Raw genomic sequence first — 12,224 nt, forward strand, 5'->3', positions numbered from 1 at the left:
TTGAAAGAAGATGGTGGTTTGGCTCAATGTGTCTTTATGTTGGCAGCTCTCACAGATCATAGAATAATGGTTGGTGGAGACTTGGGAAGATTGGTGGGCATAGGCATATATGTCAAACTAGAACTTTCTATGATTATTGGCAATTTATGGGCATTGGGAGCTGGAAGACTGCTCCTATGCAAAGATTTACTTGGTAAATGAAAATCTATCTTATCTCACAATTTTAAGCCAAAAGCCGTGTAATGAAAATATAGAAATGTAAAAACTTATTTTTTGTGTTAGTTAGCAAATATTGACCCCCTACTATGTGCCATGGCTCCATTCACTTCTGGATACATATTAGAATTTAGAAATACAATAATTCTTAAAAATTTTCTAAAAAAAAAAAAAAAAAGATTCTCCTCTTAAGTTAACTAGTCAGTACTGTCCTGAAAAACATCAACTACATACATGGCTTTGAGAAAACTGAAATTCATAGGTGTTTGGGGAAATAAAATGGCTGTCAACTATTACAGCTTCCATATTTTAAAACTGGTGGTTGCAAGACTTACCTTTTAATAGATAATCATGAAAAAATAGATAACATTTCATTTCATTTTTTTAATAGGACGATAGAATGAAAAGGAAATGACTGATGTGAAAAGTGAAAACGCCAAATGCATTCATTTATTTTAATTCATTTAGTATCAATCAATTCAAGGACCATAAACTATTACTTTGAACACTGAACTGCAAACAGATGTTTTTTTAAGTGGAAATAAAAGCAGGGCGTAGGGCTGAAGCCAGTTAGTCACAACCTTACCTGACGCTGCTTTCTGCTCCTTCTTCTCCCCCACTCTCCCTGAAACGAGAAGCAGGGTGGGCCATGAGAACATGACGCAACTTGAACGAAAGCCCAGCGGTCAGCAATTTCCAAGCACAACCACCGCTTCCCCCGTGTCCAGCTGCTTCCAGAGGTGACCAGGCGCAGCTGAGTGGGGTGGAAGGCGCTCTCCAATCAACTTATGGGAGAAAAAAATACATGAGTGTGCATCCAATATGCTGTTGGGTTTTAAGAAAAGTCTTGTTATTAAGAATCATTTACCCAATAATAAATCTACACCTTGCAAATTCCCATAGAACTAACTGTGGGCGGTGGCAGGGAAGGGCGGCGGGGACCTCTGAATAAAATAAGACCATGGCCTCTTACAACCAATTTGGGAAGCTAAAGGACAAAAAAATAAAGCATGAAATGAGATGTGCCCCTAAAGGTACAGAATGCTTAACGATATGAGAGGGTAAAGCGGATGAAGCAACTATTTTAAGAAAGGAAGGAGTGCCTGCCTGTAAAGTTATGGAGAAAGTGGGATTTGATTTGAACCTGGAGAGATAGATGTGAATTGGGGAATTTTAAACGGGAAAAGGGCTGATTCTTGGCAAAGGAAAAAGTGCGGGCGATGGAGGACAAGGCTACGTGCGCAAGAAGAGTCACGTGTGGGACTTGCTTTAGGAACTTGGAGGCCAGCAGCTTTGGATAAGAGAGTTGCCCTAGAGATTGGGCAAGAGGTATAGACTGAGTACAGCAATGGGAGTGAGAGGAGGGGAGGGGTGGGTGCAGGAGGCCAGGAAGGCAGATCTCACAGGGGTTCCCAAAACGTTAAGTGCAAGGGGGAAGGGAAGGTCAGGGTGAACGGTCATGCAGGTGACTTGGTGGACCGATGCAGTTCCGGGAAATGGTACAATGTGACAGGAGCATGGGAATGACAAGTTCAGTTCTAGACATACTGAGTTTGAAGTGCTCCGAGGACGTGGAGCTTGGGTGAAAGACCAGAGCTGAAATGACAGATGCAGGACATGTCCATCTTGAGAAGGTGGCTGGAGCTGAGGCCAGAGATGGGAACGTAAAGACGGAGAATGCAGAGGGCTAGGCTGGGGATAGTGGCCAAGAAAACAAAAATGCTGCTTTTGTTTGTACTTTATGACCACGGGAAGCATAAAGAAGACCCAGAGCTCCGTGGAGATCGACAGAGTGAATGGCCGTGTGCCACAAAATGAAGATTTAGGAAGTAAGGGGATACCAATAGCACCCGATGCTCCTAAGTTCACGTGGTTGTTGCTGGATTGTGAGAGAGCAGTTTTAGCGGAGAAGGGGCGGAGAGGACGTGAGGGCCTGAAGCGTGGTGTGCGATGAGGAAGGGGAGGCCAGGAAAATGGCTATTGTTCACGAAATTTGACAGCAAGCAAAGAGTGAGATGGGACAGTAGCTTGAACAGGAGTAAAATCAAGGTTTCTTAGGCTACAGCTAAGGGACACTCCAGCATGTTTTTAAAAAAGTCTGTTTTTATTGATTTGAGAGAGAGAGGAAGGGAGAGAGAAAGAGAGAAACATTGATGAGAGAGAAACATCATCGATGGGCTGCCTCCTGCACGCCCCCTACTGGGGATCAAGCCCGCAACCTGGGCTTGCGCCCTGACTGGGAACTGAACCTGTGACCTTCTTGGTTCATGGGTTGACGCTTAACCACTGAGCCACACCAACTGAGCCACACCGGACAGGCACACTTTAGCATACGCTTAAATAAGAAACTTTGCATGAGGGGAAAGGTGTGTGTAAACACCACTGTTGTGGTGAAAGCCTTGGTTTTGTCATGGGTAAGCCAGGGCCATCCTTCCGGCCATCACTATCAACATTTCACAGAAGGGGCTAGTTACTGAGAGTTTATGCAAAACATGGAAGCTGCATGTAAACTAAGTCTGTCTGCTAGCACTTCATGTCTTTTTAAATCCTAAAATATAAGGTGGAAAATACATAATCTTTCCCTTGTGCAGCTGCCAAAAGTGTAGAATTCATTTAACTGGTATCTTGATTAATGGCACATTCTATTCACTTGGGTGATTTCCAGAGGACTTGTTGGATGCAATTTATTTGAATGATTCCAACAGATAAATGGCAAGAATAGTCCATTTAAAGGTTTCATTCATTACCAAGTATGATGGGGCACCTCCTCATTTAAGTTTCCTTAATTGGAAAAGCCACTGTTTACTATTTGATTATACATTTTTGTATACCAGAGGCTTGAAACATTTTCATGAATTTTGAAAAATGTTATTCAAGTCCTGAATTATAACATGCTTAAAGAAAAACATCTCTTCAGAGAGTCTTTAACTTGTATAAGAATGAGTCATAAATCCTGGAAGTACACAGTGAAAGCAGTGGAGATAAATAATAGGGTGCGGCAGTGAGGCTTCAAGGGGGCCCCAGTGATCCTGTTCTTTCCCCTCCTGGTGTTCATTCGTGTTCCTGTGTAGTCCCCTCTCACTCTGAATTAGACGGACTTGTGCAACCAATAGGAACTCGCAGAGACGATGGAGTGTGACTTCAGGGGTTGGGCCTTAAATAACATCGTCTCTTCCATTTTGCTGTCTTGGACAACTCCCTCTGAGGGAAGCAGATTATATGTTGTGAGGACACTCAAACAGCTCTATGGAGAGGCCCATGTGACCAAGGAGGAATGAAGGCCTCCTGCCAGGGGGCACCAACTTAACAGGCACATGGGCAGCCCAACCCCCAGCCTCGGTCAGACCATCAGCTTCGGCTATCACCTTGGCTGCCACTGCACAGAAGACCCGGACCCAGAGCCATGCAGTCAGCCACTTCAGAGTTCCCTGCAGGAACCGCGTGAGATGACACATTTATTGCTGTCCTCAGCTGCTGAGTCTGGGATAAACTCTTATAGTAATAGATAATTAATATTTACTGGGTAACTATTATGAAAGTTGGGTTAATTCATCACTTAAATATAATACAAATACAGTGACGCTAGTTGTGTCAAATCAATTAGTCTCCCTGACTTTCTCCTCTGTAACGTGGGGATCAGACCTGCTTATCTGAAATTTTGTGAGGATTAGGTAACGTGAAAATAATTCCATAAATAATACCAAGAGCCAGCAAGAAACGGAGGAAACTCACACAAAATATTGGGGTTCGATGCTTCAGAAGGGAGGCTAGAAGGTGTTGCTAATAGTATGTGTGTTTTTTCCACTGAGACTGCAGTTCTCTGGGCTGTATGAAAGGGCTCTGTAAACTGTAGAGGGCTATATAAATATTATTTATTCGTTTTATTATGCCATTAGTTCTGTTATAGGAATCAACTTAGATTTCTATTCTTCATTACATATATACTAAACTTCAAATTAGAGAAATAAAAACTAGATTAAATAAAGACAATATTAAAATGACCAAGGGACACAAAGATTCCATTGCTTAACTAGAGATGACCCTGTAGATTCTTTTTTAGTCTCTTGATCTTGCTCTGTATGGGTGACCTTACCTCTCATATCTCAGTGTTCACCTTCATGAAAAGAGAGGCCTCGGAGACTTTTCTCTCTAGCTCTAAAAACTATCTAGGTTTTAGGGCTACTAGAAATCCCCATCTGTATCTACTGCACTACAGCACATGTCCTTAACTTAAATCATTATATCCCCTACAAAACTGCTGATCTTTAGAGTTATCCCCCTACTGCTCAGGCACCCAGTCACGGAACCCAAGAGTCATCAGCCCCTCCCTTCCACTCATCTTCCACATCTCATCTGACTCTCAGACCATTACTTTCTCTCTCTACAGCACCTTTCAGATCTGTAATCCCCCGTCTCACTGCCATGGGCCTAGATCATGAACTTGATATTTCTTCAACTTGATATTTCTGATTATTTCTTCATGAACTTGATATTTCTGATATTATAAAATAATCCAGGGTTATTTTCTACAGGTTCCTAATGGATTTCATTGGCTTTAGGGATGATTTTCCACCCTTGTCATCTGATCTCAATCAACTATAGATAAAACCTCACATTCTCTAAATATAAAATTTATGACCCTGGAAAATTTGGTCATGACTTATCTACTTTCTGTTACTATCCCTCGGGCACCATTCAGAACATTTACCAATTAAGCCAGGAATTAGGCCTCCTGGAATGTCCTGCCATGTGGTTCCTGCCTATCAAAATCCTACTCATCCTTTACAGCTGAGATCAGAAGCTTTTACATGGTGTCACCTCCCTTAACTCCCCACTCCTGGCAAAATTAATCACCCTTCTGTGCTCCTAAAGCCCTTTGTCATGGCACCAACTCCAGTGTTTGGTTCATAATGAGATGCTGGTCTGTTTCCTCAACTAGACTGTGGCCTCCTTAAGGGCAAGGGGTGTATCCAATGTGCCTCTGTCTCCTGAGGCCTCACGGTGCCTTGAACACAGATGCTTGGGATGGAGGACACATAGAGGGTTAGGAAATGTCCCAGCCTTCCTTACGGTGCTAGAGAACATGAAGTAAATTTTAGTATTGCTACCCCTGAGTGCAGGTACAACCAAGAACAGAGCTTTTGCCAGGTATTTCCATTATAACTGATAACCTAGAAAGCTATTATATTAGAGAAGTAGGTGATAAAATAACAGAGAAGCTTTCAGAATAATGAACATGCATTTTGCCCTAGTGGTGTTTTATTTTAGCACAGATTCTAGTTTAAACACAAAACATTAAAGAATAGTTTGCAATTTACTTCTGTTTAAACCTCAATGCAGCACTCAACCTGTGAGGAATAAAAATGGGCCATAATCTCATAAAAATGGAATTTGCAGGGTAAAACTTTTCTTTGGAGGAAATTTCTTTAATTGAACATTAAAATTCCACAGCTCAGGACTATTTACTTATACAAAGTGAGTCTTGGCATTTTAAAAAGCTATTTTAGACTTGAAGTTGTTGATATCGTTCCATGGAGAAACATTAGATATATATCAATTTATAGCACATTTCAGTAGTTCAGTATGGAAGTAGTTCCTTCATCATAGTGATTATTTCTGATCTTCTAAAACCACAAGCACACAAATGGAATCCAATGTATCTTACCAGTAATGAGTAGGGTGGGAAATTTGTAGCACAATTACTCAGTATCTTATGTCACTTCTAATAAAAAGGGAATTTTGTGTATACATATATACATATTTATATATATACATATGGTGTGTATACATATATGTGTATGTGTATACATATATGCATATATGTGGCCATACATATACTTGCATTACATAAATGTATATGTGATATATGTATATATATGGCATTTTTATACTCAGATATAGTCTCGTCTCCAAAATACACTCACCCTTCTACCTGCTTCCATCTTTGTATAACAGCATGTCATGGAGTCTTACCAAGCTTCCCTCAATGCACTACCAGTTTCTCAGTAGCCAACTCTGAGTTTGCATTCACTTGCAGGCATTTTATTTGCCCTGCTCTGAAAGGTATTATTAATCACATCCCGTTGCTAGGATACCTGAGAATGTTCATTTATGTCCGATGTTTCTTTGGCAAAATGCACTATAAAGAAGGCATAGAATCATGACAAGGAAAATTACTATGCACATGCTACTATTTAAAAAAAGGCAATGGTGGTAAGGGAGTAACATAACTACCAGATAATAGAATGCTAACTCCCATGAATTTTTTAATGTCATTTTTGTTTCATCTAGATATGAATGGAAAAACATTGCCAATATTTTTGGGTAATGAGAGTCTGTAGTACTTCTATACTTCTGAGTCAACTAGGAAAAGTGGAAGGAGGTAGGGTTTTAATCCTTTTTCCTTAGAGGAACTCATAGAGAAAGGGGCTTTAAGATTTACTCACTTCATTTTTTTACATCTTTATTGTTGAGAGTATTATAGAGTCCCCATCAAAAAAAAAAAAAAAAGATTTACTCACTTCAAATGCCTCAATTATAGACTGAGTAACTAGGTTACAGTGCTAGTTGATTTGCAGATCCAGCCTAGAACCCAGGTCACCAATATTGCTATGTTTAGCTATTTTAATGCAAGACTTATGAGAAAAGCAGTCTTCGGAATATGCTTTTGAGTAATAAGGGGAAAAAATGCCTTTATCCATATTTTAAAATATTATTGCTGTTTTGGGTATTAGTATACCAAAGATTCCTGCTTATCAATTATAACGAGAGAATATGAATATATAACATCCATCTCAAGGTTATCTTAGTCGATCTCTTCCCACAGGAGACAGCTTGTTCTAGTGAAAGGAACACGGGCCTTGGAGTTCGCTGGACTGACTTCCCATCCTAACTAAGGGCACCTGTGAGCTACATAATCCCGGGAACAAAGCACAGAGTATCTTCTCATTACATGTTCTTTTGTTCTCTTTCTCTCTTTCTTGTGTGTGTGTGTGTGTACACACAGACATATGTATATACAAGGTATCTGTTTATCAATCAATCATCTATTTCTGAAATGTCAACTGAAATCAGAAGCAATTTAAGTTTTACTGCAATTATTGTTTCTAAGTGATATTAGCAGAGTGTCGTTATAATCATTCTAATAATAGTAGCTAATGCTTATTAAGCAGTGTCTTTGTGCTCATAATTGTTATTGGCATATAAACTCATTTTATCTTCACAGTATTATGAGGCTTTGCAAACATTGTACCTATTTTCAGGTTAAGAAAACTTGGTAAAAATTGGTTAAAAACTTTGCCAAATCACTGAACTACTAAGTGGCAAATAAATAATGAGAAGACAAAAGAATAGCTGGGGTAAAAGGGTAGGAAGGAGTGAGGCTTGGGATACCCATAAAGCACATATGATCAGCCCCTAGGTTTTGAGGGCTACATGAATAAATTATTTTGTTAAAGGTATTTCAACAGACCTTTTAAAGCTGTTTATTATTTACCAAATTATTTGTTTCAATGAATAAACTCGTTTTAACAGCTAAATACCTAATTGCAATGTTTCAGGAGTAGAATTAGAATGCCAAAAAAAAATGTTCAGACTTAGAATTTTTTTTTTAGTAGTTCAGTATTTAGTTAGTACCTACTAAGGATTAGGTACTCTAGTGACACTTAAATATTATTTAATTTAATCTTCACGATAACCCCCCGGAGTAGATGATAATGACTTTCATTTTCTAGTGGAGAAAGCAGGCTTGAAAGTTTTTTAATAACAGGCACAAGGTTCCAGTCAGTGATTGGGAGGATTAGAATATGAACCCAGAGGTTTTTACCTTTTCTGAGATTATTGGCTACAGTGATTAAGGGCAGTTCTGTGTAGTGGTGAAGAGCTCAGGTTTGCAGCTCTACTACTTAATGCGGGATATTGGGCACATCATTAAACCTCTCTAAATCATACTGTATTTATCAGAAAATGGAGATAATACTAATTCCTGCCTTACACGGTCATTGTAAGGGTTAAATAAAATTATGTGTTTAATAATAATAATGTTTTGAGTGCATGATACAATCATGTTTAGAATGCTCTCACCTCAGTCCTGGGACATAGCTACATAGTGTATTGTTAGGTGGCCTCTCTTTATGAACATTCTATGTCAGGTGGTCCCTAGTAACAGAGGATAATTATTAATATTCTCAAGGTCATTTACACAAATATTATAAAGTTCAGCCTTTGAGAATTTTTTTTTTAATCCTCACCTGAGGATATGCTTAGAGAGAGGAAGGGAGAGACAGAAAGAGAGAGAGAAACATCGATTTGAGAAACGTCAATTGATTGCCTTCTGTATGTGCCCTGACTGGGGATCGAACCCACAACCCTTCTGTGCACAGGACAATACTCAACCAACTGAGCCACTCCGACCAGGCAAGAATTTCTTAGTATCATCTTTATGATCATTCTGTCTCTTGCCTTCCCTTAGAATCTCTAGGAGAAAAGTGGTGTTCCATTTTAGTGAAATCCTTTCTTCTCAACCTCTTGTCGTAACTCTTTCCAAATACAAATTGGTTTGATGAAACACAAATTGACATGGCAGTTTCTCTCCAATTATGAGCTAGATGACACAATTTTAGAATCCAGTGCTTGTGGTTCAAATCCCCATGCACATTTTATAGTGAGCAGCTGCTATGCAACTGTCAACAGTCTGATATGGTCTAAATAGAAAGGGAGAGATTTTCTAGAAATCAGAAGACCTGGTTGCCAGAAGTTACTCCTTGCAACAAATAGTAGGACCCTGAACAAATAAGTTGACTTTTCCAAGATGTAATGGCCTCTTTAGTTAGATAGGTAAAAACTATCTTTAAACAATACCAAAAAAACCCCTTTATAAACATAGATGTGTGAGGATTTTAAATATTGTACTGTATGGCAGAAACAGAGAAGTTTAGGCCAATTTAAAGACCAACTAATCTGAAGTGGTCTATATAAATCTGAAAACCACATAGTTTCTGTTTGGTCAATAGTATGAAAGGCAGAGGAGTTTATTTTATTATTTATGCCTGTATTTTTGCCGATGTTGAGATAGCACTGGCCTCGGCAGACACTGTATGGTAAGCCTCTCATTGCCTCCAGTAAGTTTAGATAAACTCCACTTGTTCTTCTATCTGTTTCTATTTGGTTAGTTGATATGTTGCTAGGCTGCATAGGCAAAGAGAACCATCACGAGCACACTGCGTGCTGTGAGCCCCACACAGTGTGTACTGAGCTACAGAAACTGGCCCTTCAGAAACATATCGATACAGATAGATCTGGGCCTCCGAGGTTGACCATCTGCCTTGGCAGAGCTGACACTCCATCTGCACTCCCCAGCCCTGGGGTCTGCCATCCGTCATAGTGTACAGAGAGCCTGAGAAGAATGGAATGCTCAAAGATTTTTCCTGGGCTGACTACTCTGCAAAGAGGTAGTAAAATCAGTTAAGAGAAACAATATTCTCATGTTGTCTTGGAAATTCTTAAGTACAGAATTTCTTCCCACTTAGATCCCCCTGACAAGTTCATAATCAATGTGGCAAGCAACAGTTTCTTTCAGATTCCCAACATTGGCCTGAGTGATTTAAATCTTAGATTAAACTTTCTGATATTTAGAACCTCATTCTGAGGCAGTCATTTGTTGGCAGAGAAGTTTTTTGGAAGACCTTCAGATGCTGAAGTCAGATCGGCCAAAACAAACAAACAAACAAACAAACAAACAAACAAACAAACCCACAAAAACCACCACCAACAACAAAAGGGAATTGCCAGGCCTTAAATATTTCTGCAAATGGGAATGCTATGCTTCAGCTACTGACCAAAGTAAGGATGTGTGCATTTGTACTTTCCTTTTCTAGTAAGTTAAGTGTGAATAATTGTTTTTAAATGATATAATATTCTAAATTTCTTTGGAATGTTCATTATGTAAAAAATAGAAATAAGTTATTTTGTAAAACAAATAATATTTTCATAATATCTCCACTCATTCCTGTGCTAGAACAATATGTTAAGAAGTGGAGTCAAATTCCCTTTCCATTGAATCTGTTTAGGCCTCTGTAAATTGCTTAACGCATAGAATATGTGAGAAATGTCAGTTTTTAGGGGCCTTGAGAAACAGGCAGCTTCCACTTCCTGAGTCTTTTAAGACTTGCTCTGAGAGAAGCCAGCCACAATGTAAAAATTCAAACTATGCTGAGACCACCATGCTGTGAGGAAGCTCAAGCAGCCACACATGGAGGCCACAGAGAAAGGGAGCTGCCTGAACCTTACATGACCAGCAACTAGCTGTTCCAGCCATCCCAACCCAGGCTCCCTATGTGTGAATACAGAAACTATCCTTAGAGGACAACATGTGGATTAGAGACAAACAGCCCAGCTGAAACCTTTCCAAATTCCTAACCCACAACTGCAAGCAAAATAAATGTTTGTTGTATGCCATTAAGTTTGGTATACTTTGTTACAGAGCAATAGATAGTGAAAACAACTCCCTTTCAGTTTCCATAGTGAGAATATTTATTGGTACGCCTGTCAATATATACTAATATATATTAATATTTTTCCCCTTAAAGCAGGACTCATCTAGATTCCTCCTTTCCTACATGGTTTGTTCAACTATACCTGTAAGTAAGTTCTATTATCTAGCATTTTAGCATCTAAACCTATTTCTTTTCATAAAAAATAATAAAACCTGTCATTATAAGGAGTGTGGTAATCTATGTACAATCGACATAGATTAATATTTTGATTTTATAAAGTGTTACAATATTACCCTATGTCCAGGTTACCAATCAGAAGTAAAGTGGAGACTTGCCAGTTATTTAGCAACTCAGAATTTGTAAACCATCAAGTGGGCCATCCATTTGAAACAACATTTAAATATTCACTTAGGCTTCAAAAACTTTATCATTTATGTTAGGAATTATATAGAATCCCTCTGAACTCAAACAGTGAAATGATTCAACAGCAATTTCTCCTAAATAATTTATAATTATCTTATTTTCCCTAAATAGATTTAATTTGAAAGGATAAATTAGTAGAATCTACATTGAATTAAGAGCTTTAATATTATTTAGGGTTCCTCTGGCTGGTGTGACTCAGTGGTTAGAGCATCGGTCCTCAAACCAAAGGGTCGAAGGTTCGATTCCTAGTCAAGGGCACACACCTGGGTTGCAGGTTTGATCCCTGTCCCGGTGGAGGTGTGTGCAGGAGGCTATCAATTGATGTTTCTCTCTCACATTGATGTCTGTCTCTGTCTGTCTGTCTCTCTCCCTCTCCCTACCACCCTTCCACTCTCTCTAAAAATCAATGGAAAAATATCCTCGGGTGAGGGTTAACAACAACAAAAAATATTATTTAGGGTTAATTTTCTGTATGAAGGCAACAAGGGGCAACATTTCATTTAAAAAGGTAATGACACGAGTCCCTTCAGAATCTATACTTGTAAAGTCCGAGTTTGTTCACTTTAAATAGCAGTTTATCTGACTAGCAGACACACAGTCCTGCCCAGCTTTTCATCTGGAGGAAAGGACCACAATTCGTTGCTCTCTCTCTCCCATGCTCTTAATCATCACCTCATTAGCTTGTGGAGGAAGCTGGTGGAGGCCAGAGGTGAGCTGCATTTTATTCTTTGAGATGTCAGCAGAGTTTTCATTCAAGCAGGCCGCATGTTTTTCCTTTTTTATCTTTAAAAAATCCTCATCTTACTCATCGTTTCCTTCACACTGACCCGCATCAAAGGGCTGGGTCTTAGGCATTCAGAGAAGCTCCTGTTTCACAGGCCGAAAGGAAAACATAAGGAAAGTGTGCTTCAGTCGTTAGATTGGTGGATATTGATTTATTGCTTTCAGATAGATCAGATGGAGCAGTGTACTTTGTAATCTTATAAAACCATCCTCTGTAAACCTGGTTGACTACCTAAGTTTCCCAGAAAAGTTGTTAATTATCTAGTACATTTTATGTGCCGAAGAGACGCACTGACACTTGGATACTTA

The 12,224-nt window shown here is 39.2% G+C and overlaps 1 protein-coding gene across 2 annotated transcripts in view; it reads right to left on the minus strand.

Moving 5' to 3' along the window:
* CHST9 (carbohydrate sulfotransferase 9) overlaps nucleotides 1-12,224 on the minus strand; it is a 188,724-nt gene that overhangs the window by 98,876 nt on the left and 77,624 nt on the right. The window contains exon 3 of one of the 2 annotated variants that reach the window (XM_087819023.1): nucleotides 803-841. The exons of the other annotated variant lie outside the window; for it this stretch is intronic. Coding sequence (XP_087675149.1) covers nucleotides 803-841 — 39 coding nt within the window. The remainder of the gene's footprint in view (nucleotides 1-802; nucleotides 842-12,224) is intronic. 2 annotated transcript variants of the gene reach the window in all.

The sequence above is a fragment of the Miniopterus natalensis genome, chromosome 7, assembly GCF_054644295.1.
Source record: "Miniopterus natalensis isolate mMinNat1 chromosome 7, mMinNat1.hap1, whole genome shotgun sequence".
Taxonomy (NCBI): domain Eukaryota; kingdom Metazoa; phylum Chordata; class Mammalia; order Chiroptera; family Miniopteridae; genus Miniopterus; species Miniopterus natalensis.